Source organism: Lonchura striata, chromosome 13 (assembly GCF_050655825.1).
Source record: "Lonchura striata isolate lonStrDom1 chromosome 13, ASM5065582v1, whole genome shotgun sequence".
Lineage (NCBI taxonomy): Eukaryota > Metazoa > Chordata > Aves > Passeriformes > Estrildidae > Lonchura > Lonchura striata.
The window spans coordinates 17,310,948-17,338,043 of NC_140715.1; the positions used below are offsets into that span (position 1 = coordinate 17,310,948).

Genomic DNA, 27,096 nt, shown 5'->3' on the forward strand with positions numbered 1-27,096 from the left:
CCAGCCCAGCACTGCCCCATGGCAGGGAGGTGACCAGTTCCCAGCTGCCTACAGCAGAGCCCCACCAAGCCCTGGCCTGTGCCTGGCATTGTCCTGGCCCAGTGGGGATGTTCAGTGTGACACTGGGCAACATGCCCACACTGGTCTGCTTGCCCTTCTTCCACTCAGCATTGGGGAACCCTGGGATACAGGGAATCTTTCCATGTTCATCCCAGGCTGTGTCTCCCACAGGCTCCCCAGAGTCCCAGCTCTCCCTGGTGTTCCAAATACTGGGAACATCCCCTTCTCTCTGGTTTTAATTTGGTTTTGGTTCGAATTGAGCTGAACCCAACATTTTTCTGTGCTTCCGGCACACTGTGAACTCTGCAGGGGCGGCCGCTGCTCCGTGAAATTGATGTTCTCGTCCGCTTCACGCGTCAGCAGGAATGAACAGCTGCTGGGGGCTGCTGGCCCCCAGGACTGCTCTGTGCACCTCTGCACCCCAAGGGGACACACACCAGTACTCCAGATGGGGAGCAGCACAGGGTGGATGGTGCTATGGGAGATTGTAGCACCAACCAGACCTCACAGTGAAACCATGTCATGCTGGATGGTTTGGTGCAGTGGAGCAGCATGGACAAGGCTGTGCCCAGGACTCAGGTTTGATCCTACAAAAAGAGGGGTGACAGTGACAGTGTATCCCACTCACAGGGCCACAAGGTCCACGCCAGGCATGGGCAAGGCTGTTGTGTGGGGCTCAGCATAAACCTGGAAGATCTTGCTGGAAAGCAGATGGCGAAACAGATGCAATGCAGGAAAGGAGAGCAACTCTAGGGCCAGACCCTGGCCATGTACTGGGGGACACTGACCCCTCTTGATGGCAGCAGGATGCTCAGGGGACATTGTTCCTTGGGGTCACGCCAACTCGAAGTGCCTAAGGCCAGGCATCCCCCAGTGTCCAGCGGTCTTGTATGGGCCAGCCAGCAACAGGGCTTGGGCATGGTGGGGTCCGCCTGCCCCAGCACAGGCAACAGCATAGGGAAGGTGAGGGCGAAGTGTTTATGGGTTGGATTAGGCCACTCCAACGCTGGCTCGCACCTTAGCCACGTTTTATGATGCTCCGTTATGGGCTCCTAATGAGGGTCACAGCCACTTTATGGCACTGACAGCGATAACGCTACAACTAATTATGGCACAATTAGCCAATTAGCGTGTGGGCTGCTGGGCACCCAGCAACGCTCAGCGCCCAGCTTGGGCCATGACAGCTGCTTGGGGCTGAAGTGCTCCCACCCCCAGCAATCGGGGGGAAACAGGGGTGGCCTTGCCCCCTGTCCCATCTGCTGCTCCCCACGCGTGGGGTCTGCCTGGAGGACAGCAGAGGGGAGCAGCCCCGGGTGTTTTGCAGCCCCCTGTGCTCCCCACCCGCGAGGGGAGGCTGTACCGGCGGAGCCGGGACAGAGTGGGCCGGGGGCCGCCTCTCGCCGCTGCGGGGGAAAGGCCGGTGCTACCCCCCACCTTCCCCCGTCCAGCTCGGCGGCAGGTCGGTCGGTTTGCAGAGATGCCGGAGATGCGGGGCCGGTCCCCGTCCCCCCACCCCTCCCGCCTCCCCAGCGCTCCGGGCGGGGCCGCTGTAACCCGAGCGCGTCCCTACAAAGTGCCCGCGCCCCCGAGGCGGCGGCAGAGCGGGGCCGGAGCCAGCCGGGAGCGAGCCCCAGCCCTGCCCGCCGCCGGAGCCGTCCCGAGCCCGGAGCCAGAGCCGTCCCGGCCCTGCCGCCATGGGGCCACGGTCTGGGGCTCGGCGGCGCTGAGCCCGCTGTCCCCGGACTTTGCCCCGGCCCGCGCAGCGCAGGCGGCTCCGCCGCGGGAGCCCGTCACCGCCGGTAACCGCGCCGACCGCGACCCTCGCCCCCGGCACCATTCGGGCCCCCCCTCCCGGGACACTCCCCCCTGCCTGGGATCCTCCGTGGTCCCCCGCCCCCGGTTAACCTCCCCTAGAGCCCTGACCAGGCTGAAGCTGGCCGGAGAGGTCGAATTCCCGGCGCTCAAACGGGGTGTTTCCCACTCTCCGTGCCCTCTCCCATTTCTGCCCAGGGACCCCCGTGCTCTGCCTCCCGTCCATGCCCACCCACCCTCGCGGTGACCTGGGGACCTCGCACTGCTTCTCCCCGGTGCCTCGGGAGAGGAGGGGTCTGCCCGCCCGGATCCGCTCACCCGACCCTGCCTGTCCCGCAGGGTGGGACCCCCGCGCTGGGGGGGCCTGGAAGATGCGGCCCCTCTTGCAGGTCGTGGCGGGGCTGCTGCTGGCGGTAGCTGCACGGGGCAGGGCGATGGAGCCAGGTACGGCTGCGGGGGGCGACGCGGACCCGGGGGCGGTGGGAGTGGGTTCCTGCTTTCTGAATACTTTCTCCATCCCGGCTGGGCGGCGACCCCTGGGCTGGGATGCGAGTGCTTGCCCTGGGCATGCAGCCCCACCGCTCTGCCTGCAGGGCAGGGCTGGTGGGAACTGGGGACAGGGCACAGGGACCGGTGTTCCCATCACTGACAGGGGCAGGGTGGCTCCAGCCAGGCTGTCCCTGTGCTGCGGGGGCTTGGCTCGCTCGCTGGACACGCGTGGCAGAGAGGGGTTGTGAGACCGCTGTGGGCTGTGGCTGCTGTGTGTGACACCTGGTGAAATGCGGGCAGTGCGTGCCTCGAGGTGGTGGGTGCGGGAGAAGGATGCGTCCCCCGGGACCAGAGAGCAGCTGCCCCACATCCCTCCTGTGCTGGCCATGCACTGGGCTGGAGGCACATTCGTGCACTCCAGGCTCCTGCACATGGGCAGTCGGGCTGCCGTGGTACTGCTGTGCTGGCGACCAGGTTGTTTCTGCCCTCCACGGGCACACGCTGCTGCTGGCCATCGGCAAGCTGGGCTCCACTGCCAGCCGGGCACTGCCAGGGACAACCAGGCTTTAGGGGTCCCAGCCATGCTTGGGGCATGTAGAGGTCCGACGATGGGTGTCTGGAGGGGTTTGTTGCCCTCCTTCAGTAAGGCAGAGCAAGCTGGAGCACCCTGCACCGCTGGGAGTGGTGGAAGGATAGTGGCATGTATGGCCTTGGCCAGGGACATGCCATTGGGGAAATCATGTCCCCGTGCTTCAGGTCAGAGTCCAGCCCTTACCTGCTTCTAGGGTGGCAGAGCCAGGCTCTGGGCTGTGTCACACCACATGCTCTCCACACTAGGATGGGCATATGGAGGGGTCCTGCTATCAGGGAGGGGTGAGCACTGGGGTGGGTGCTCACCACATCTCTCCAGAGCTATTTGAGAGCCCCTTGCTGGAGTCAGAAGATGAACATCTCCTCCTGGACCCAGGCAACACATTGAAGCTGTACTGTGATGCCAACCAGAGTGGTGCCAGTGTGGTCTGGTACAAGGAGTCCCGGCCACTCGTCTCAGGAGGTCGCATCCACCTCCGTCAGAGCCTGCTGGAGATCTCAGAGGTCACCTACGAGGACTCAGGGCTCTATGTGTGCCGGGCACGGGGAACTGGAGAGGTCCTGCGCAACTTCACCATCTCTGTCGTGGGTAGGAGCCCCGGCAGCACCCAGCTACCCTTGGGGCAGCAAAGCAGCCACTGCCTGCCCAGCCCTGCAGGCAGGGATGTCCTTCTCAACCATTTCCCTTTGCAGACTCCCTGGCATCAGGTGATGATGATGAAGATAGTGATGGGGACAGTCCCCACGGAGACCGAAATGAGGAGTCGGTCTATGTGCACAGAGGTCAGTGCCACACCAGGGCACTACAGGAGAGGGCAGGTGGGGCAGAACCAGGGGCATGGGGCACTGCTGCCTCCTGCTACCTGTACAGGCCCCCTCCCATTGTACATCCTGCACGTCCCCAGCTCCTTACTGGACTCACCCACACCGGATGGACAAGAAGCTGTATGCAGTCCCTGCGGGGAACACGGTGAAGTTCCGCTGCCCGGCCTCAGGCAGCCCCAGCCCCAGCATTCGCTGGTTCAAGAATGGTCGAGAGTTCCGAGGGGAGCACCGCATCGGGGGCATCCGGGTATGGGACAGCTCCTCCCACCACAGCTTCCCTCCCAGGATCCCTCTTCCCCAGCTCACCTCACTGCCTTACCTCCCTCTCTGCAGCTCCGGCACCAGCACTGGAGCCTGGTGATGGAGAGTGTGGTGCCCTCTGACCGTGGCAACTACACTTGCCTGGTGGAAAACAGGTTTGGCAGCATCCGCTACAGCTACCTCCTGGATGTGCTGGGTGAGGGTTCCTCAGCATGTGCTGATCTGGGCTTCCCCATACCTGGTGGGGTCAGAGAAAGGGGTGGAGGAGCCTCTGTGACCTACCCACTGATGCAGCTCACATGTCCCTCACAATCCAGGGACATGGGATGGAGACCAGGCTTGGGTTGCGCTGGTCTGTTTTAGGGTTGGGGAAGGGCCCAATGTGGCTCCATGGTGGGTGGAGAAGGAGGGAGAAAGGAGCCTGTACTCTGGGCCACCATGTTAGTGACACTGCTCTGCTCCCTGTGTGCAGAGAGGTCCCCGCACAGGCCCATCTTGCAGGCTGGGCTGCCTGCCAACACCACAGCCCTGGTGGGCAGCGATGTGGAGTTCTTCTGCAAGGTCTACAGTGATGCCCAGCCCCACATCCAGTGGCTGAAGCACATTGAAGTGAATGGCAGCAACTACGGCCCCGACGGGGTCCCCTATGTGCAAGTGCTCAAGGTAACAAGGGCTGGAAGCACTCAGGTCCCAGATACCTGTGCTAAGGTGGTGACAGGGGTGCACAGAGCTCCCTGAGGAAGAGGGATACTGACCGTCCATCCCTCTCTGACAGACTGCAGATATCAACAGCTCTGAGGTGGAGGTGCTGTACCTGCGCAACGTGTCCATGGAGGATGCTGGCGAGTACACCTGCCTGGCAGGGAACTCTATCGGCCTCTCCTACCAGTCTGCCTGGCTCACTGTCCTGCCAGGTAGGGGTGGGGTTCTGGTGTGGGGTCTGGGATCCCCAGCACGCAGAGGCCATGTCTCAGGCCAACACATTCACTCCCTGCAGAAGAGGAGCTGGTGCGGGAAGCTGAGGCCCCTGAGACCAAGTACACAGACATTATCATCTACACCTCGGGCTCGCTCGCCGTGGCCATGGCCATTATTATTGTGGTGCTGTGCCGGATGCAGACTCAGTCAAGCAAGCAGCACCTGGAGCCTATGGCAGTCCACAAGCTCTCCAAATTCCCACTCATCCGACAGGTGGGTACCAAACTTGAGCCCTACTAATGCAGGGGGGACCTTGGTGACCAATGGGCTCCAGGAATGCCACTTGTGCCCATCACACCTTACCCTGCTGCCAGCCTTGGGGCTGCCCTTCCCAGTTCCCCCTGCAGCTCCCTCACCCCATTGCTCCAAGTGAGATCTCTACTTTTCTGTTGCATCTTTGTTGGGCCCTGGAACGTGGGATGGGATGGATGGCTGAGGACCTGTGTCTCTCTCCACAGTTCTCCCTGGATTCCAGCTCCTCTGGGAAGTCCAGCACATCCCTGATGCGGGTCACCCGTCTCTCCTCCAGCTGTGCCCCAATGCTGGCTGGTGTCATGGAGCTGGACCTGCCCCTTGATGCCAAGTGGGAGTTCCCCCGAGACAAGTACGGTTCTGCGCAGGGCTGGGACAGGGGCTGCTTTCCCCAGCTGCCCCAGGAACAGCAGCATGCAGGAGGTGGATGGGGAGGCCTCTGGCCACCCTAAGACCAGCCCTGTGATCTGTGATGGTTCTGCTTGTCCCTGCCAGGCTGGTGCTGGGGAAGCCCTTGGGGGAAGGCTGCTTTGGCCAGGTGGTGCGGGCAGAGGCTTATGGCATAGACAGAGACTGGCCAGACAGAGCCATCACCGTGGCCGTCAAAATGCTGAAAGGTAACGGCTCCCGTGCCAGTGTCCCAGGAACAGAGGTGGCATCAGCACTGGGCAGGGGTGCCACCCAGCTGGCATCGTGACACAGCCTTCCTTCCCTAGACAACGCCACCGACAAGGACCTGGCTGACCTCATATCCGAGATGGAGATGATGAAGCTCATGGACAAACACAAGAACATCATCAACCTCTTGGGAGTCTGCACACAGGATGGTGAGGGGCCTGTGCAGGCAGGGTTCGGGCGGGACCAGGGATGTGGATTACTTGGGTCAGTGGGTAGCTGGGAAGGGACAAGGCAGGGCAGGGGCTGAGCAAGTGGCTGCCCTTCCCAGGGCCATTGTACGTGATTGTGGAGTTTGCTGCGAAGGGCAACCTGCGCGAGTACCTCCGTGCCCGCCGCCCCCCGACACCTGACTACGCTTTTGATGTCATGACAATGCCTGAGGAGCAGCTCTCTTTCAAGGATCTGGTCTCCTGCGTCTACCAGGTGGCCCGTGGCATGGAGTACCTGGAATCCAGACGGGTACGGCTGTGTGGACTGAGTGGACTACCTGTGCTGGGCACAGCTGGGGAGGTCATGGCACTGACAGAGGAGCTGTGTACCCCTGGTGAACCCAATGTCCCTGTGCAAAGGGAGCCCAGCCCATTCCCATAAGCTGTCCAGAACCTCCCAGCCCCATCCAGCAACGCTGAAGGCAGTAGCTCCCCAAAAATATGGGACTCAAAACCTGACCCACCTCCTGGGGAAGTGTATGTGGCCCTCCCACTGTGCCTGTCACTGCAGCCAACCCATGACGGGATGACCCCACCACTGCAGAGGTGCTGGGGGATATGTGGGAGGGAAATGGTGATTTTGGTGTTTGAAGGGGACATGTGGAGCTGGAGTCACTATCTCACACCCCTGTGGGTGATGCTCCCCCTGGCAGTGCATCCACCGTGACCTGGCTGCCCGCAACGTGCTGGTGACAGCAGAGAGTGTGATGAAAATCGCTGACTTCGGCTTGGCCAGGGATGTTCACGACATCGACTACTACAAGAAAACCAGCAACGTGAGTGGGGCTCCTGGGAGAGGGGCACAGGGACCCCCAGTCAGGGCCGAGCTGAGCAGGGGGTTGCTCTCCTAGGGTCGCCTGCCAGTGAAGTGGATGGCCCCCGAAGCCCTGTTTGACCGTGTCTACACCCACCAGAGCGATGTGTGAGTCCTGAGGGGAAGGAGGGTCTGTTGGGTGTGGGTTGAGGATGCTGTTGGTGTGGGACAAGGCAGCACTGTGGGGTTATACATGCACTGGAGGGTCCCCATAGCGGAATGGGGATACTGTGTGGGGACAGCAGGGCACATATTGCCCAGGGAGGGGGGGTGAGTGATCCACCCTCTCCCACTCCTGCAGGTTGCAGTGGGCCAAGCTGGGGGACAGCCCTAGGATGTATTTGATCCCCCTTTGCTATGTGTGATCCTAGGTGGTCCTTTGGGATTCTGATGTGGGAGATCTTCACGCTGGGGGGCTCCCCATACCCTGGCATCCCTGTGGAGGAGCTGTTCAAGCTGCTGAAGGAGGGGCACCGCATGGACCGGCCATCCAACTGCACCCACGAGCTGTGAGTACCAGCCAGGTGGGTGGGCAGGGGGCACAGTGAGACCCTGCTAACATCTCCTCGTCCCCAGGTACATGCTGATGAGGGAGTGCTGGCACGCCGTGCCCTCACAGCGTCCCACTTTCAAGCAGCTTGTGGAGGGGCTGGACAAGATCCTGGCAGCTGTTTCAGAGGAGGTGAGAGGAGGGGAGTCTGGTGGGTGAGGGGTGGGCAGTGTGGCCATTGACAGCACTGGTGGTCATGGCACCATCCCTCCTTGCAGTACCTGGACCTCTCCATGCCCTTCGAGCAATACTCACCCTCCTGTGAGGACTCTGCCAGCTCCTGCTCCTCTGATGACTCTGTCTTCACCCATGACCCAATGCCGTTGGCTCCCCACCTCTTCTCCTATCCCAGCGTGAGGACTTAAGGGAGGGCAGGGAAGGGTGATGCTGAAGCCACCTCTGCTCTTGCAGGAAGAGGGTCCAGGTTCCCCAAAGTCCCTGCTTTGTCTGGGCTGAGCAGTGGGTGGGCAGGGCCCGGAGCCACAGGACCAAGGCAGGGTGTCCCTCTCTCTGGGCTCCTTTTGGGCCCTGAGCCATCAGCCCTGGCTGAGATCTGCCTGGTATTGTGGGGCAGCAGGAGCTAGAGCCTCTCCATGTGGGCACTGCCTGGGATGCCCATGGCATTGCCCAGGAAGATGGGCTTTGGCCAGCGCTTCAGTGGAAGTGTCTCTGGGCAGGAGCCCCACTGCTGCCAGGCTCCTGCTGCATCTGTACATAGCCACAGAGATGAATATTTATGTACATGAAATTTCAACCTGATAAATTATTTTTTTGGAGTACACCCCGGTGCAGTTTTCTGGGCTGCTCCTGGAGCACAAAGGGCTCACCTAAGCTTGGAAGGCAGTCAGGGTTTGCCTCCTCTCTGCCTCCTTGCCCCAGCCAGTTCAGGGCTTGCAATCACTCCTGGGGGACACAGAGACAGTGCCACAGGTGCAGGAAGTGATGTCCCCACTCCTGTGCCTCCAGGCCTGCTCCAGCACAAAGCACCCTTGCATCTGTTCCCCATTAGCCACTGCTGCACTAAGCCACCGTGAACTCCACTACCAGCATTGCCCTGAAACTGATCCCCCAACTGCCATGGGCTCCCAGGCTGGGAAAGTGCTCTGGGGCCCAGCCCCACGCACTGGGGACCCCCCACACCCTCCTGCCCTGGCCAGCCCAGGCCAGCCCAGCACTCCAGATTAAAGTGGGCTCCCTCTCCCCAAACCTGTGGGAGCACAAGTTGGGGGTCTCCAGCCGCTGCTCTCTGATGCCTGTTTTGCCCCCCCCTTGCCCTATGGTGCCCAGCAATGACAGCAGTGTGGGCAAGGAGGGCTGCAGCTGTCTCACCCCCTCCTGCCAGCCTGCTCTCTGGGTCTAGGGTTTCATCTAGGGCCAGGCTTTGCCGGCCGTTAGTCCCAGGATCTGGTTTCCTCCTTCAGCTCCCAGCTGCACTCACAGCCCCCTGCCTGGAAGCTACCTCTTCCAGCATGGAAGCTGGCTCTCTGGCACAGCCTGCCCCAAAACAGCCCAAAGTGATGGGGGCTGGCAGGTGCTGTGTGGCAGGACCTCGGCCCAGGGCAGCTGGAAAGGGAGGCCCTCGATCCTGGCTACTGCTGTGGTGGTGCCCAGATCTGAGATCACAAGAGACACAGAACTTGTGACTTGACGCAGCCATAGGTGCTGTGCCTGTTGTGAATTGTATCTGCTGGGGGCCCAACAGCTTTCAGAGCCATCCTGGTGTCCCCTCCTTCTCGCAGCCCCTCACAGGGCTGCTGGGGGATCCCACTCCAATGGCATGCTTGCAGCCTCCATGTCCAGCCCAGCTCCCCTGTCTGTTGGGACGAGCCCCCAGTCCAGCACGGCGGGAGGAGGCAGACACTGGCAGGTGTGAAACCTGCCTGTCCCGGCGGCCTGCCTGCCCGGGAAGGATCCCAGCTGTCCCATAATGTGCCAGAACCAATGCATTTCCCACAGCCCTGAATAGGGCATTCACACGCTGAAGGGCAAATTGCCCAAGCTGCCCACAGAGGCTGCCCAGGTCCTGGCCAGGATTGAGACTGAACAGGGAGAGGGGCTGTGCCCAGCATGCCCCTACCTCACTTCAGACCGGGATCCCCGTGCTGAGGGCAGCACAGAGGACAGGCAGTTCTTGCTCACCCTGCACTGCCCTTTCCCTGGAAAAAGGGGCCACAGACAATTTCACAGGGTGAGGCATAGGTGGGTTTGCTAATGTTTAATACCAAAGGGAAGGAGGGGGCCAGAAGGGGACTTTGTGAGCAGGGACCTGCCTTCCTCTCCCAAAGCCTCACTCACTCCATGCACATTTAAAAGGCTTGCTACAGGTGCAGGCAGTGCCTGCTACCCACAGCCCAACAACCCACACCAGTGCAGCCCAGGGATGCTTCCAGAGTTCTGGCTGTGCCCAGTATTGTGCTCAACTGCCTGCCCCTACTTGGAGGGATGGCCGTCAGCCCATGCCCAGGCACCACTGCATCCCCCAGTGAACCCCCAAAAGCTGCAGCAGTGGGTACATGGGCTGTGCCCGAGCCAGCTGTGCCAGGCACAGGGCAGCCGAGGCCATGGCTGGGCAGGGAAGCAGCCAGAGGCATCCTGCAGCCCCACGACAACTGGAGGCAGTTTTTATTGTTTAACATTCCTGGTATTTTCTGTCAGGGCTGAACCAATTGTCCTTAATCCGCCAGGCTCTGCTGGCCAAACAAGTGTGGCTGAGCCACCAGCATCCTGTCCGCACGAACAGGCCCCTTTTGTGAGGGGGATTTAGTGTGTAGCCCAGTAAATCCTGCTGGTTTCCTGAGGCAGCGTTCCCACACCCCCCACCATTACAAACCCCCCTTGCTGCCTGCTCCCAGTCCCTGAGCCCTGGCACCGATCCCTGCCTGGCCATGCCCGCGGGCATCCTGTCTGCCCAAGTTCTGGGGCCATCTACCTGCTGCCCCCTCAGAATCTGCCCACTCCAGGGCTGCAGATTCCTCTTGCACATTTCTGGGATATGTCTCTGAGTCCTTATGGGATGTGGGGTGTTGGTGGGACTGAAAAGCTTCACAGCCACCCCACTATGCTGCTGATCCTTCATGGGATTCTGCGGTCCCTGGCGGGGAGTACTGTGGTTCTGGAGGGATGCTGTACTCCTGGAGCAGATGCAGTGATCCCCGGGGAAATGCTGAGCCCTAGGGAAGGTGGTTCTGGTCTGGAGTGGGGGAAGGGGGTGTGTGGGGAATATGCTGAGTCCTGAGGGAGCTGCTGTAGTCCTTGGGGAAATGCTGAGTGCCGATGGATCTGGTTCTGGTCCTGGGAGGAATGCTGAGCTCTGGGGGAAACAGCACCCCAGGGGCCAGGACACCAGCTGGTTCCTCATTCCAGCTCCGGGATGTGGCTCGGAGCCCCCGGCCGGAGATGCCTTCGCTTAACGACTCTGTTGTTTGGCCTGGAGCTGATGTTGTCTTTTCTCCACAAAACAAAGGCGACAGGATTTTATCTGTGGGGAGAATCTGGTTTCTGTGCGGTGCAGAAAGCCTCTGCCCCCGGGCAGGAGAGGGGGGGCGGAAAGGCACCAGGCTGCTGTCTGCCCCACTGGTAGGAGGAGCTGGCACTGCCCCTCTGCCTGCTCCTGCTTGCCACAGCCCCTGTTCCACGACCTGCCCGTCATTGTCTCATGACTGTGCCCCATGTGCCCAGGCAGCGAAGGGAGGGAAGAGCCCCCATGGGCCAGCAGGCAGAGAAAAGGGGCCCATGAGCACCCACACATTGGAATAGAGGCTGAGGCACAGCCCCATGTCTCCTGTGGAAGAATCCAAACATTGGATCCTGCCACAGGTCCTGCATCCAGGGACACCTCACACACTGGTGTAGGCACACACAGAGACGTAGATGTGCCCAGCTCTCATATCCACACAGAAGCACCTGCACACGCACGTCCATGTGTGCACACTCACGTCACCCTGCACACACAGCTCAGGCACACCCTCCAGGAACAACCCCCCATGCATGCATCCACTTCCAGCCAAGCACACACACTACCTCCCCCCAAAAAACCCCATGCACTCCAACACACCCGCACGCACCCGCTTCCACGCACACACTTGCACAGCACCATCCCTATCCACACACACTCACACACACTCACGCACACACACCTCTGCGCCTCTCTTCACTCATCCCCTCTCCCCACAGCGGCAGAGCCGATGCTCCAGAGCCACCGCGGACCCCCAGCCCCGGTCGGACAGGCCAGGCTGGGGGTGCCAGCGAGGGCGGTGGTCCCATGCTGCGGGCCCCCCGCCCGTAGCCTCCCGTCGGCCGCCCAGACCCTGCGGTGCTGCGGGAAGCCGCGGGCTCTCAGCCCCATCTCCCGGCCGGCAGCAGCAGCTGCGCGGGGCGGGCAGAACGGAACGGGCGAGCGGCTCCCCCGCCGCACACCCCCCGCGTTTCGGCTGGTGACAGTGGCCTTCGCGGCAGGACAGGCACGGCACTGTGTTGGAAGGCTGACAAAAGCGACTGGGAAAAACGGTCTGCGGCATGGGAATGTATCCTGGCTCTGCTCTCCATCACCCGCACGGATGGATGGGGCTGGGAGCGGGGCAGGGCAGGGGATTGGGCTGCAGAACTACGCTGTGTCCCAATGTGTATCCCGTTTGTATCCGTCCGGGTGACAGGACCAGTGTGGGGAGGGCACCTCATGGGCACTCGCGAACTTGTCTCTATCTTGCATGGATGGATCAAAGCCCAGCGTGAGCTCAGCCTCGTTGCTCAGGGCTGAGAGCCCTGCGCAACCCCTAAGCTGAGAATGGGGGGCAACCTGAGGGCTGGAGAAGCAGCGTGGTCCCCGAGAGCAGCTGCAGCGCCCAGACCGGCACCCTGAGCCTCGGCCCCGCGGGATTATCCCCATGCTGGATACGGCTGCTGCAGAGACCGGCCTCCAGGTGACAGTGCAGCGAAAGCTCTTCCGCGCCGGGCGGATTTGCTCAGCAGCGATGGCTCCTGTCCCCTGCAGCTCGTGCCAGTCGTCCTGCCCGCACCCACCTCCCTTGTGTGTCAGTGGGCTGCCCCGCAAGGTTTTGGGGAGCTATGGAAACACCTGGGCAGGGGGACTGCGAGGTGAGGGACCTGGGAAGCAGAGGTCACCCGGCAGGAGGAGCAGCCCCGGCGCCAGGGACACCGGGCCGGTGCAGCCGCGCCTGCGGGCACGGAGCCGGGCTGAGCCCCACCCATCGCCCCTGCTCCCGGCGCTCCATCCCTGCGGTTTCAAGCCACGCAAGCCGCTTCCTGGGGGAAAGGGGGCCCCCGGCAAACCCTCCGGGCAGGATGCTCTCCGCTCCTCTCCTCCTCTGCTTCCTTCCTCTCCCTTGGCCGGGCCAGCCCTCCCCCTGCCCACCGCGACTCCTTAACCCTTTCGCCCACGCTCCCGGCCGTGATCCAGCCCCACGGCCGCGGCTTCCAGCCACCGCCCCCGGCCCTTTGTGCAGGATCCCGGTGCTGCCCCCGGGGTCTGCGCTCCCCCCAGGCCCCGCCCCGGCGAACATCCGCGGCCGGAGGTGACTCGCAACCAGCCCATCCTGCCCACGGCTCCCGCGGGGCCCGCATGGCCACAGCTCCCCCCACGCTGGGGTGTGGGGCTCCCCTCCGGCTGGCCGTGACGCCCCCATCTCCCTCGGGGGGAGCCGGCGGTGCGGGCCGCGGTCCCTCCGGCATCCCGGCGGCGGCGGGGAGCGGCCATGGCGGGAGCCGGGGATGCGCATTCCCGCCGGGCGCGGGGGCACCGGGCCGTTCCCGTGGGGGCACCGCGCCATCCGTGCGCGGGCACCGGGGCCTGCAGAGGGAGCCCGCAGTGCCGGGCGGTTCCGTGGCTACCGGCCTGACCGGTAGAGCCCCGGCGGGAGCGGGGCTGGGCTGAGCACGATGGCGGGGTGGGGGGCTGAACGCCGCGGTGGGGAGGCCGCCGCCAGCCGCGCTCCCCGCTGCAGCCCGCAGACAAAGCCCTGAGGCGGCAGGGCCGGCCACGCTGCCCGCTGTGCCGCACATCCGGGCGGAGCGGGCGGCAGCGGCCGGGATGCCATTTCCCTGTTCCTCTGCCGGAAGAGAAGGGCCGGAGAAGGGCGCTGGCCGTGCCACGGGCAGAGGTGACACAGCAGATGGGAAATGCGTCTGAGGGCATCCCGTCACCACTGCCCTGCTCCTGCCTGCGCCAGTAACCACATGGCTGCAGGTGGATCACTGCAGGGCCCACTGGGACAGCGGGATGTGGACATGCCTCGGGGTGCACAGAGCTGCCTGGGCATCGCTGCCCAAGCAGAACAGCCCCTGCACACAAGTGGTCCCATCGGGATGTGCTGTGCCGTATGCCCATGGACCAGGGGGAAAGCAGGCTGGGACGTGTCCTGATGGTGGCCCTGACTCTCCAAGAGGGGGCACTTCAGCAGAAGTAGGGCAGCTGGTGACAGTCAGTGCCCAGGATACAGCTGCCCTGCTTGGAACAGCCCTAAAGATCTCCCCAGGTGGCTCACCGAGCCTCAGACACCAAGCTCTGGGAAGACACCAGGCGCTCCTGCTCTGCACACGCCCTGCCTGCCCCTGGGGGGGTATAAATAAACCACTAGCTTTATTTTGGGAACGTGTCAGAAACGTGCGTGGCAGGTTGCTCCAATGGGAAGGGAGGAAACTTGGCTGTGGGGCCCTCTCCCAGGTGTGCCAGGCTGCGGCTACCAGTCGATCTCTGAGAGGTGGACAATGTATTTCACCCATTCAGGTGTAAAACAAGGGATCCAGGCACGCTGGGTGATGCCCCAGCTCTCTGAAGGTGGGGATAACTGTGTGGATACTGAAACTCAGTGCCAAGTTCATTCAGCACTGGGGCACAGCGAGGCCCCAGCTCCCACGTGTCACCATGGCACATGAGCATGGAGGGAAAGGGCCTAAAATAGGTCAGGTGCCACCAGCTGAGCCTTAGGCTGGGACTTCGAAGGTACAAACATGTCATGAGCTTCCTGCCGAGTCACCCCACCCTCCGTGGGTGTGCTGGAGTGGCATGAGCTGAACATGGCAGCCTCTCTGTGTAGCAGCACACCAAGTGGGGTGACAGTGGGTCGGGGACCTTGGGGCGGCTCCTCAGGAGCAGATACTGGGAGAAATGGTTGCTCCATCACCAGCCACAGACAGGGCAGAGGGAGTGCTTGGGCAAGCACCAGGAAGCCAGGTGCTCTCAGTGGGGCTGCCAAGGTGTACAGGCAGAAGAGGCAAGTCCTCAGTGCCCCGCTGAGGTGCCAGCCCGCAGCCGCTCCAGGACAGCGTTTCAGCGGGGAAAACCTGCGCCTGCGGGGCAGCGAGGCCCGGGCAGCGGGCGCTCCCTGCCTGGGTGTGCAGAGCGGCTGCTCCGGGGCCCAGCCCGGCGGGGGGAGCGCGGCGCCAGCACGGCCGGGGGCTCCCGCACGGCCGGGACGTGGGGAGCGGGGGAAACAAAGGGCAGCGGCGGGCGGGGGGAGCGGGTCCGCCCGGGCAGCCCGCGGCGGCACCCCGGGGGGCGGCAGCCCGGCCCTGCCCCCCGCGCGGCCCGGGCAGCACCGCCCCGGTGCCACATCCCCGCGCTGCCCCGGCTGCCCCCCGCCCCGTGCCTGCCCAGCCGTGCCTGCCCAGCCGTGCCGGTGCGGCGGCGGCGCGGCGCGGCGCCCGGACCCGTGCGGCTGGCGGCGGAGACCCCGGCCCGCATCGGAGGTAGCGACGGAGCCGCCGCCCGCCGCGGGCCGGTTGCGGGGGGCGGCGGTGGCAGCCCGTCCCGGCGGAACGGGCGGGCGCGGGGCCGGTGCGCGCCGCTCGGCGGCGGGAGGGCGGGTGGGAGCGCGGCTGTCCGGGAGCGGCGGAGCCCGGCGAGGACAGCCAGGCCGCGGGCACCCGGCGCCGCTCCCCGGCGGGCGAGGCTCGGCGAGGCTCGGCAAGGCTCCCACGGCTGTGCACGGCAGCCCCGCGGAGGGCGACGGCCCGGCCCGCCGGTGCGCGGGAGGGCGGCGGGGGAGCGCGGCGGGGGCGCCGGGCCGGCCCGCGGGGCGCGGCGGACAATGGCAGGGGGTAACCCGAGCCCAGCGGGGGCGGGTGCCGACCCGCGCCACGCGCCCCCGCCGACCGCCCGCGGGCACCGGGGCCGGGAGCGGTGCCGAGCGCTGCTCGGGGGCCGGCGCCGCCCGGGTGCCCCGCCGGGGCGCAGGGCCTGGCCGACTCCATTTTGTTGGCGACCGCTCCGCCGCCGTTCGCAGGCCCGCGGCCTGCCCGGCGCGGAGGGGGGAGCGGCGGGGGAGACACCGCGGGGCCGCCCCGTCCCATCCCGCCCGGTGCCCCCTGCCGCCGCCTACGGTGGAGGTGCGGGCGGCGGCCCCGAGGCCGCGGTGCCGGTGGGGGGATGCGGGGAGCGGGGCAGGCCGGGCCGGGCCGGGGCGCGCCGGGGGGGGGCAGCACTGAGCGCCCCCTCCCCACCTCCCCCTCCCGGAGTGCGGGGGGGGGGGGCCGTCGATGGGGGGGGGGGTGCTCGTGCGGGGGTGTGGAAGGGGGGGGCAGGCCCGCGCGGGCGCGCGCGCGCTGATTGGCCGCGGCCGCCGAACCCCGGGAGCGGGGGCGCGCGGGGCGGGCGCGCGCCCTCGCGGGATGGCGGCGGCGGCGTCGGGCGCGCGCATGCGGGGGAGGGAGGAGGAGGGAGGCGGCGGAGCGGCGGCGGGGCCTGGCCGGGCCGGGTCGGCGCGTCTCCCCATCCGCCCGCTCCGGGGGCAGGCGCCGAGCCGCCCGCGGCACCCGCAGGTGAGCGGCGGCCCTGCGGCAGCGCTCAGCAGGCCGAGCGACCCCGGCGCCGGCCGTGCCGAGCCGAGCCGGGGTGGCCGGGCCGCGGCCTGGGGCCTGTAATCCGGCGGTGGCGGAGCGGGGCCGGCGGAGCCCAACGCGGCCCCCGGGTGCGGCTGCCATTTTGCGGTGCAGGCTGGGCTGACCCCATTGTGCTGTGCCCGCAGGTGGATGCCCGCCGCCCGGCATGGAGCAGGCCTGCGAAGTGAGCCGCCGCAGCTGCCTCGTCCCCTTCGGCACCTCGCTGTCGGCCGCCGAGCCCAAGGGCGGCCCCTTCGGCGAGGCCCGCGGCCCCGAGCCGCCCGCCATGCAGCTGGCGGCCGCCAAGCCCGGCTACGGCCAGGACCCGTCGTCCTGCTACATCCCGCTGCGCCGGCTGCAGGACTTGGCTTCCATGATCAACGCCGAGTACCTCGGCGGTGCCGCCGACGGCGCTGAGGCCCTGCCCGACCCTGGCTCGCCGGGGCCCCGCCTGCCCGCGGCGCAGGACCCTGCGGCCGAGGTGCCCCGCGGGGCCCGGGCCTTCCCCCTGCTCCTGCGGGACGCTGGAGAGGAGGCGCTGGAGGAGGAGGAGGAGGGCGCCGAGACTCCGGAGGAGGAGGAGGAGGACGACGACTACGACGACGACGACTACGAGGAAGAGGAGGAGGACGACGACGACGACGAGGAGGAGGAGGAGGCGGCGACAGAGCCCGGCCCGCGGAGCCGCGGCCGCTCCGCTGCGCAGCGGGGCCCCGACAGCCGCCTGCAGCCGGCCGGGTCCGTGCCGGACGGCGGCCCCGGGGAGCAGCCGGAGTCCTCGGCCGCCCTGCAACTCGTAAGCACCGTCGGGGCGCGGGCGGGGGGGCCGCGGCCGCTGCCATTTTGCGGTGCGGCAGGGCCGGGCCGGGCCGGCCGCGCTGCCTCCCTCGCCCCGGCAGCCCGGAGGACGGGAGCCATCTTACCGAGCGAGGGGACCGGGACCGGGACCGGGCCGGGCCCGGCTGTCACCGCGCTCACCGCGCACCTGTGTCGCCCGCGCTCCCCCCACCGCGTTTTCTCCCGTCAGGAATAAGAGGCATCATCCTTCTGCCCAGCGACTCGCTGCGGAGTTCGGTGGAGTTTTTTCCCCGTTGGAAGGGGTTTTTTTGAGCGCAGTGCAGATGAGGAGGGCAGGAGGGAGCGTTCCCATCTCCTGCCGCTCCGGCTGAACGCTGTCAGAGGCTCTTTGTCTGGCCAGGCCTGAGGTTCCCGAGCTCTGAGACCTTGGCGGTGGCCGGGGAGAGACCGTGTCATGGCCTGACAGACCTCACGGGCAGCAAACATTGCCTCTTATTCAGGCGGACTTTTTTTTTTTTTTTTAAGTAATTTCTCTCTACACTCACAAATTCCTTTAATTATAATATAATTAATAAGAAGAAAAACCGATGGAACTGTAGTAAGAGTTCTGAAAGGAGATGCATACAGTAATTTTTTTTGTGTAATTTGCTTTTGAATCCGAGTATAAGAGATGTTTCTCAGTGTAACCTTTTATTTGCAGCCATATATGTATATTTCCTGCAGTTTTCGGTTGTTTTGGGCTTTTTTTGTGTATTTCCTCAATATGTTTTTCAACCTCAAGGTTCCCTGCTGGAGCATACTCTGGACTTAAAGTATTGATATAGGGTTTGAAGATTAGCTCCCTTGATAGGACTAATACCGAAACCATCTTGCTCTCTAATTTCAGTAGAGCCACTGATGCCGGACAGATCCTGCTGGTGCGTGCAGTGCTTGGGAGGCAGGGCTGTGTTCCTTCGGGAACACTCAGTGTTCCTGCTGTCTGCTCTGGGAGGTGGGGAGACCTTGTCACAGAGTGCCCGTGCAAGGGGCGATTTTAGGAAAACGCTGACCGCAGCTTCATTTGTTTGTGGAGCAGTTTACACTCTTCAGCGTTCCTTGGGAAGAATCCCTCGGTCTCTGGTGGTCAGAGGCTGCTGTGGGTCTGAGGTTTATGAGTCTCTTCAGCATTGTTTTGTAGAGGAAAGCAGGGATCTCTCGCAGACATGTGCTCGGTGATGCACTTGTGGGAGGGTCTCACTTTGTAAACAGAAGCTCGCAGAGGTACTTTCACAACAGTTGCCTTTACAACCTGAACTGCAGCTGGTAGAGTGACAAAACCATTCTAGTGACAGAGCCTGTTATTTGAATATGCAACGAGGGTTGACTTTTCAGTAAAACTGCCATACCTGTGTGCTGTAGTTAGCCTTGCTGGGTTGTTCTGGCAATTTCAAAGCACAGCTGCAGTCCTAAAAAAAAAATGCAAAGAAGAAAAGCATTTTTTAGGCAGCCTGCAGTCCTGCTTTCCCTAATTCTTGCATTCTTTCTTCAGTAAGTAAATGCATGTTGTCTGAGTGGTCCTTCATTTTAGCCCCATTGCTTTTGGAATGGGAAGAGACAGGGCCAAGTGCCAAGTTACCTCTGAGGCGATTCAAATCTTTTAATTGTTTGACATGACATAGTAGCTTGAAATATCCAGGTTTGCTCTTCAGGTCATGTTTTCATTTAGGCATTTAATTCCAGTCTCATCTGTGTTTGGTAACTGGAATTTTTTGGTTTTTGAGAACTTGCTAAAACTTAAAACAAAAACCCACTCCAGAAAAAGCATCACAAATCAGTGGGAGTTCTGCACAGCTGTTTGTCATAGCTGGGCTACTCTTTACGGGTATCAGCTTTATGTTGCTTGTTGATGGGGCTCCACCTTACAGCATGACTGTCTCAGAGCTTTTATTTTTGAAGCTCATGGCTCCGAGTGTGCCACTGCTGCTCAAACTTCCTGTTTTGCCAAGAGGGAAGTGTGTGTGTGTGTGTATTTCCCATGTCTGTGTCTGCCCCTTGTAAGAATAGATACTTGCTTTGAAATGTCAAGAGTGCTTGCAGCAGAAGGGCCAGAATTTGGTTTAGTCTTAAGTGAGGTGCAAAGACCAGCATTTAAATAATGCCTCTGGGCAGGAGGGGGGGTGGCAGGTATTGTTTTTCATGGGGATTTGTTAATAGCCCTGGCACCTGCTGCTCTCAAACATTTCCCCAAACAGGGGAGGTTGCTCAGGTACCATTCAGTTGTAAAGAGGGATGTGCATATTCTGAACTAAAACTATTTTAAGTGCCACCTTAATCTTCCCTTAAGGGTGTCTGGAGTTTCCAGCAGCTCCTGACAAATTTTGTGTTGTAGAGAAGGAAATGATAGCATCAATTCTTGGGTCTTGTTTTCCAGAGGTGGTGATACAGTGACTGCTGGCAGCTGCTGGCTTGCTGCCTTGTGCACATGTTGGGCTATGGCCCTTTAAATTTAAATGGGTGGTTGTTCTTGGATATCTCTGTTCTTTACCATCCTAATGTGAGTTTGTCTGTAGTGCTCTCCTGGCATTTCCAAGTTGCAGAGGCCCTGGGCAGCATTATGTGAGTTGGAGGGAGAGGTGAGTCCAGACCCTGGTGCTGGGGAGGGTGGGTACAGCCCTGGAGGTTGGAGATATTGCTTGAATTTAGATGCTGAAGAACTGGTGCAAGGTGGAGTTGTTTCTTGCAAAACTGTATTGGAAAATTTGCTCTTCTAATGTAACTTCTGATGCCTTAATACTTCAGTTTCTTGGTTTGTTGGTTTTTAGTTACTATGCACAAAGTATTTTGAGTAATTTGATTTGCAGAGTTGAGCGTTCGAGGAAGCGGAGAGTTCTTGGATTCAGGTACATCTGGGCCTCTTCTGCTTGTGTGTATACATTTTGCATTCTCAAGCTGTTTCCTCCATGGGGCTTCAGGATGTGCAGAGGCTTGCATGAGGCTCATGTTGCTTTTTATTATTACTTCCTTATTGTCCATTCCCACGATGCAGGAGTGTGGTGTTCGGGTAATGACAGTGAGGTACAGGGAAATTTAGAGCCAGATGTTTTATCCCTAAGAATGGCTACTTACAGAGGCTGGGTGTGAGGTATAAGTGAGGCATGTGTGTTAAGGCTCCTGGAAGGTTTTTGCTTTACCAGAATCACACTGTTTGCACTGTGTTAGAAGTACTGAAGGCCAGCAGAGTCCTCTCTAGAATTAGTCCACTATGAGCTTGGGTTGTGTTCTGATCTGCAGCTGTGAGAGGGTACTTTCATTTTAAAGTGTTGGTGTTGCCTGTGTGAGAGTTCCTCCGGTGCTTGGTCTATTAACTGACGTGTCTGGTGCCATTTCTCTCTCTGCTAAAAATAAAATGAAGGAACTAAAGCCACGTGATCCTTGCTACTCCTCTAAACATTTCTGAAAGAATCTCCTACTACAGACTGTTGATCCGAGGTGCAACTAACTACTGATAACATTATATCCCTGAGATACAGTAGATATGGCAGTGGTTTGTTTAAGCAGGGAACATAAATTTCCTTGGTCAATTGACATCTTCCTGGTGAGGAGATGAATTCTGTTTGGCTGTCAGTGATTCCTGCAAGCATCATCTCCTGCTCTGTGCATCTGGAGAGAACAGCATCTTTGTGTGCTACTGTCCCCATGCCTCTGATATGGCACGCATCCCCCTTTGCCACTAGGATTTACACTGTTTGGAAAATGGTATTATTTCACAGAAAAGATCCCGTAGCTGGATCTTGCCTTGCTGTGCAGCCTGATGGCACCCACCAGGCCTTGTACTGAAGGGCATTCCCGTTTCAAATAGCTCTAAACTTACCTATAAAGGACTTCAGTGAGTGTCCAGAAGAATGGGAATTTCCACCGTGAGGGCCCTGTCCTTGCCTGTGTTATTGCTTGACCATAAACTTTTGAGGTCCTGAATGACTTCTTGCTTTCACGGTGTGATGATGCTGCATTGCCACTTGGTCATGGTGGAGGGGTGTTAGGAGCTGTCATAGCAGGACCTGCAGTGTGTGAGGGTGTGAGAGCAGCTCCTTCTGAGGGTTTTGAAAAGTCTGTAGAATCCAGAGCTCTCCTGCACAGCAGGTCGGATCCTGGAAGTGTTTTATCATAGCATTTGGCTGAGATTGCCCTTCCTCTCCTTGTTTCGTTGTATTTGTTCTCTGATTGCTGATTAGGTGTGAAATATCTGTTTGTGTATGTTGTGTTACAGGAAATGACTTGGTTTCTTTAGAAAATACCTGGTGTGCCGTGTGAAATGTGAATGACTGATGCCTTTGCGGTTCATGTTCTGAAGCTGAACCTGTCTGTTTGCAAATAGCAAAACCAGAGGTATTTTCTTGCAGATTGCACAGTTTTGAAAGTGATGTTTTACCGGATATAACAACAGAAGCCTCTTTAATTTCTGCTTTCCAAATTTTAAACTTACTTTTAAAACTTGAGCAGGAGAGAAGTTGTTCAAACAATGTCCTGGTTAATACACTGTTTGCAGTTGTAAGTCTGGCAATAGTAACAATTAAATTTACTTTTGCAGGTGTTTTTTGGGGCTGGATACTGTTTCTCAGACCCTGCTAAATGACTATACTTGCTGGTGGGTGATTTCTTTTGGAAGAGCATGTTTCCCGCAACTTGAACCTTTTTTTCCTAAAGAATCTTAGGTTGTTGAAGGTAGTGATTCAAGTTTAACTGTTACAATTCCTTCTCAAGCCTTGGTAAAATCAATTATAGTGGCTCAGTTTGATGCTATAGCAGTAACCTTTGACTTTAGAGCAGCATATTCTGCATGAAGTCATGGATTTGTTCATTGCCTCTTGCAATGTAGCAGCTTCTTGTTGTACCATATTACACCCTTGTTCCCAGAAGTGGGGTTAAACTGTGTGATGTGCAACAATTATTAAGTGGAGTTTTTTAAAGTTTCCCCAAGTTAGCTGAACAAATCTGTAGTTGAACTCTAAATATACTTGAACTCCATAAGCTACTTGAGCCCCAAGAAAAAAAAAACAGTATTCTCTAAGATATAATTGAGATTGTATTAAAAATATATTTGTTACTGAGAAATTTGTGTTATGGATGATGGTCAAATTTCAGTGCAGTTGCTTGGAATATACGTCTGCTTTTCTTGTGACTGACAGCTTATGTATAGTAATTTTGATTGCTTTTAATTGCTTTAATATTTTCAGTTATTTGCTCTGACATTTAGAAAGGCAAAGAGAATAGAAACATTGTAGAGAGGAAATCAGGCAGGGGGTTGTCCTAGGAGTTAAAAAACTCAACAGTTTAGGTGAATGCCACTTTTAATACCAAAAAACTCTGACCTGTGTTCTGTTCTGTGTGCACAGAGCCATGTGGTGAAGAATGGTAACATGAGGGAGTTTGTCATGGCTGCAGAGCTGTGGTGCCATGCTGAGGGAAACTGTGAGGTGGAAAGTTTGGACCCCACTGTTTCAGTGCTGGGTAGGAGCACAGGCACTGCTTTGGCTGATCCAAGTGGGTGCTCCTGACCCCAGTGCCAAGGAAGGGGGGAGATGCTGCCATGTGTTGGAGCAGGTGAAGTGCTCTGTTCCTGTTACATTAGAAATCTGGTTCCAGTGTGCCTGCTCACAGTAGCTCTGCAGCAGTGATTAAATGTGTGACAGAGATAAAGATGGCCTGGGTGTGCATTTATCTCTTTTGTGTCCAAAAGCATTGATGAAGCCCAGAGGAATTTCAGCAGTGTGTCTTGCCTCTACTGAAGGATGGTAAAGCACTTGTTAAAATTGACATGCTGACTCTTTGTGGTTATCATTAAGATTTATTTCACACGATTCTTTGGAAAAATGGCAGAGAGAAGTTGGGAGGAAAGTCACCTTGTATATCACTTCTTTCCCTCTCAAGGACAGGCTGGTCCTGGCTGGATGCCTTCGCTGCTGTCCCTAGCACAGCCAAGGCAGAAGGGTTGTGCTGAGTTGTCCCAGCTTATTGCCTGGACTGGTTGTAGCCTTGGCAGTGATGGAGCTGCACAATCCACAGGTGAATGATGACTTTTCCAGCAGCATCCCTGCTGTCTCTGTGGGGCTGAGGTGCTGCTGGGGTCCTGGGTGAAGAGCAAGGCTGCAGGTGGAAGGGGCACCACGTGAGTGGCATCAGGGAGGGGAGTGTTTTGGGAGCACTGTCGGTGACTGGATCACAGGGAAAGGGCAGGACATATCTTGTCCTGGAGGTTTCCCCATGTGTTTTTCCATCCTCCTCCTCATGGAGTAGGCCACTGGGGTAGGAAGGGTTGACAAGAGAAGCTTTGAGTGAGTTCTTGGTAGGGAACTTGTTCTATTGGTCATGTGCAGTAACTGGGACATCTGTGAGTGCTGCTGGAGATAGCACATCCCACTGCTGGGATCTTCAGGAAAAAACAGTTATATAGTAAAATAATTACACAATAAAATAGCAAAATAGCAGAGTAATTTGCTTTAACATTCAAACACTCATCAGAAATAATGCACTGGGGACTCCTTTCATATTTTCAGGCATTGACTTTTGCATGTGAGACACCAGAAGTGTTGAATTGGGTGGAGCAATTCAAGTGTTGCATCCAAGCCAGAGGATGGAATGCCTTTTGGTGTGGTAGTCTCTAGGAAAAAGTGAACAGTGAATTTCCTGCACAGTAGTATCTCAGCACACTGGAAACTGCCAGTTTCTTTTTCAGCTCCTGCAGTGCTGAGTTTGCAGTGAGGCTCCTGCCCTCAGCCCTGCTTGAAGCTTCCATGTTCCACTTGTTTTGGAGGAGTGTGTTCATGACTTTGTCCTCCCATTGTTGGTGGAAAGATAGAAACCTGCTGTTGTCTCACGAGAAGGGTGAGGAGCAGAGTGGTTATCACCCTTTTAATAGTTCCTCCCCTTGCCCTGATGTTTCTTTGTTGTTTGGTTTTCCCCAAGTACCTGTTGGGACTTCCTACTGTTCTGGCTAATGTGGTGACTGCCTGCAGATTTCTAAATAACAGCAGTAAAACAAATCAGGTTCCTCTTGGTTGTAGTTGGCAATCCTCTCACAGTATGTTCACAATGTTTGGGAAGCTGGATTCATCACAGAAAGGTTTGGAAGCATAAGTTTGTAGTACCTGGTGCCTTAAGCATGAACCTTCCTCAGGTCATGGCTTTGACTGTGGATATAAGAAGAAATAAAAAAATAAATAAGAGAAAATAAGTAATAAATAAATAAGCACAAGGTAAATTTATTGCCCTGTTAGTGTTCATAAATTCTGATCTCAGTTTTAGTAGTAACTCAGAAAAAGCAGTCAAACTTTTAAGTGCAAATTCAAACTTGATTTTATATGAATAGAAATTTTGTTTCTTTTGGGAAAATAATGCCATTGGGTAGGGGGACTTACGTGCTGAATGCCACCTCATTTTCAGGAGGTTATGGTTTTGTGTAAGAGGCGTCTTTTTATTTGGACTAGCAAAGTGGGATTACCCCTTTCATTCCCGTGAGTAAATAAAAACTTCTGCAGAAGATGAGATTTGTAAGCCCCCTTTAAATGTTTGTTGCTTTTAAAGAATCCCCTGAACTTAAACCCAAACAACATCAACAACCAAATGAAAACAAGCAACAAGCCAGTTAATTTAATTCAACCCAAACTAACACTTTCTAGCTGTTGAGGTTTTAGTACAGTATTCACTCTTTGCACTGTACATGTTGTTCTCTAGTTCTGCTTCACTCTGGTTACAGCTTAAGCTGTAATGAATAGAACATACATATATAAATTAGACTAGCCAAGTTTCATTTTGTATAGTTTGAATCTGTTTTTCATTTCATGGATTTAGAAACTTCATGTCTGAAAAATGAGCACTATTTATCCGATGTCTTGCTTGTGAGCAATCTGATAATACATAGAGGAGCACAAAAGTAAGGCTGAAAAGGGGACAAATCTGATGACCTGATTTCAGTTAGTGATTTTTTTTCTTGTTCTCTGAAATAAGAAGATATTTGTCGGTAATTGTGAGAATGTGCAAAGTTTTGGTAATGCCAGCAGTTCTTCACTCACTGGAACAATTAGTGCTGGTTAAAAGGAGCCAGATTTAAAGAGAATGTGGTTTATCATTTAAAATGTGTGCAGATAAGCGAGTATCAGAGTCTGTCCTCTGCTTCAGGCTCCTAGAAGTGGTCTGAAGTCTTCTGTGTGTTAGTGGATTTCTCTCCCCAGGGGATGTGGGTGAGATGACACCCCTTCTCTCCCACTTCCTCCTCCTGCCTCCCTCAAACCTTGCTGGCAGGTGGGTTTCTGGTAGTTAGGACAATGAAGTGCCAAAACTTTCTCTTGCACTGCTCTTCCACCCAAACCATAAGGAGAACTATCTCCACTGAGTGAAACAGGGATGATGTTACCAAGTTATCTTGGAGACTGAAAATTTGTGTTCTCTTGTAGGTACATTCTTTATTTAATATCTGTATGTGGATAACTCCTGAGCTTGATAGAGATGCTTCAGGATGTAGGAATTCTCAAAGTAGTCCAATCTGCTCTCTTAATTTTAACCCTTCAGGGTGGTTCATATGAAAAACTTCAGTACCATGGAAAATGGTAGTAAAAACTGGTCAAAGACAACAAATACCCACAAGCATGTTGATAACAGAAGTTAGGTCTCTGTCATAATCTCTGCTGTATTTTTTGCTAGTGAATACTTGATTAGTGAGTATCTAACAGTTCTGGATGATAATCATCCAAGGGAAGAGGTAGTGTACTTTCTCAGACATGAATGTAGGTCAGACGCCTGTTTGCTTTTTGCTGCAATGCTGAAGAATACTGGAGCAGTTGGGACAAAGAGCATGTCCCCAGGTCCCCAGCAGCACAGGCTGCCCATGGGCTTCCAGCAGGCTTCTCCAGCTGCTCTGTTTGATTTGAAGCTTGCCATGAAATGCCAGTGTGATTATTACTCTGGTTTCTTCAGATATGCCATTACGTGCCATGGTTTGGGTGGGGGTTTTGTCCATATGGACTCCAGTTGGGCCTGCCCCTTTCCCTGTGCAGGGGTTGAAAGCTCCTGTGCTTGGTAATGGCACTTTATGTGGAGGAAACTTTGGTGATCTCTGCTTCTTTTCAAATATTTCTTAAACTATCAAGTATATAGAATTTCTCTTGGGTTTTTGGGTTTTTCTCAATCGATTTAGTTTTGATTTCAGAAAATGTTCTTTAAAACATGAATCTTTGCTAATGAGGATTATTATTTCGGGTTTCCATCACAAATAGTTACTGATTTGCTTTGTTGTTTTTTAGTCTCCTCCTTTTTATCTTTCCATGCAGCATTCCCAAGCAAAGGTTATTTCCCAATTCCTCTCTTTCCTTCTCTCTTTTCTGTTCATTTCTCAGTGCACAAGTGCTGGGGCTGAGTGAAGTCATGAACCACGGATCACTCAGACTTCTTTCCATTCTCCCTTCATTAAGAGCAGTACAGAGGTAGGAGCTGACCTTTTAACTATCTGTCACAGCAGTCACTGTATGGCAATGGCTGCTTCATTTCTATGACCAGAGTTAAAGGATCTGGATCCCCTGGGATAGGAGCTGTATGGACAGCTCAGTGCTGAGATTAAAACTGCTCTGCTTTGTCTTAAACTCTGCTAACTCAGTGAGAGTGTGCTGTAGCTGGAGGGAAGTTCCATCTCCTGAAGGCTCTTTGGGTGGCTTTAGCAGTGCCCTTCCAGGCTTGTTCTGGGAGTATTTTAATAGGGAAAACTTGTCCCAGTTGCTGCCTCTCCTTTGTGAGGGCAGAGGGTGAATAACCTGTTCCTCTGAAATGGCAGGAGCTGGGAGTGGCCTGTCCTAGGCATGGGGCATTTGTGACACCATCTGTGGGGTTGGTTGTGTTAGTGGATAACTTCTTTATAGAATCACAGAATGGTTTAGGTTTGAAGGGGCCTTAAATACAGTGTAGTTCCAATGCCCTGG

The 27,096-nt window shown here is 57.5% G+C and overlaps 2 protein-coding genes across 6 annotated transcripts in view; both read left to right on the forward strand.

Annotated features, from left to right (window-relative positions):
- Window positions 1–1,657: 1,657 nt before the first annotated feature.
- On the forward strand, window positions 1,658–8,300 carry FGFR4 (fibroblast growth factor receptor 4). Of its 3 annotated transcripts, none has more exons than XM_021530770.4 (18): window positions 1,658–1,859; window positions 2,212–2,316; window positions 3,272–3,541; window positions 3,646–3,735; window positions 3,858–4,024; window positions 4,111–4,234; window positions 4,511–4,701; window positions 4,814–4,952; window positions 5,036–5,229; window positions 5,475–5,620; window positions 5,764–5,885; window positions 5,985–6,095; window positions 6,215–6,405; window positions 6,809–6,931; window positions 7,007–7,077; window positions 7,341–7,478; window positions 7,546–7,651; window positions 7,738–8,300. In XM_021530770.4, the coding sequence occupies exons 2-18, from the start codon at window positions 2,244–2,246 to the stop codon at window positions 7,882–7,884; spliced, it is 2,403 nt and encodes an 800-aa protein (XP_021386445.3). In that variant the 5' UTR covers window positions 1,658–1,859; window positions 2,212–2,243; the 3' UTR covers window positions 7,885–8,300. The 3 variants fall into 3 exon arrangements, with proteins under 3 accessions (XP_021386445.3, XP_085447621.1, XP_085447622.1); XM_085591495.1 differs by having other exon boundaries at window positions 3,329–3,541; XM_085591496.1 differs by lacking the exon at window positions 1,658–1,859 and having other exon boundaries at window positions 1,902–2,316.
- Window positions 8,301–16,228: 7,928 nt separating this feature from the next.
- Window positions 16,229–27,096, forward strand: part of NSD1 (nuclear receptor binding SET domain protein 1) — a 54,985-nt gene continuing 44,117 nt past the window's right edge. For all 3 annotated transcript variants that reach the window (XM_031506030.3, XM_085591505.1, XM_031506031.3), the window contains exons 1-2: window positions 16,229–16,294; window positions 16,501–17,150. In XM_031506030.3, coding sequence (XP_031361890.3) covers window positions 16,521–17,150 — 630 coding nt within the window. In that variant the 5' untranslated portion in view covers window positions 16,229–16,294; window positions 16,501–16,520. The remainder of the gene's footprint in view (window positions 16,295–16,500; window positions 17,151–27,096) is intronic.

What these genes read in the sequence shown, in the direction of transcription:
- FGFR4 (XM_085591496.1), top strand. Translation starts at nt 2,097, where the DNA reads ATGCCCACCCACCCTCGCGGTGACCTGGGGACCTCGCACTGCTTCTCC. An exon ending in CTGGCTCACTGTCCTGCCAG is followed by an intron (nt 4,953 to 5,035) that starts GTAGGGGTGGGG and finishes CACTCCCTGCAG; the next exon opens with AAGAGGAGCTGGTGCGGGAA. An exon ending in ACTACAAGAAAACCAGCAAC is followed by an intron (nt 6,932 to 7,006) that starts GTGAGTGGGGCT and finishes TTGCTCTCCTAG; the next exon opens with GGTCGCCTGCCAGTGAAGTG.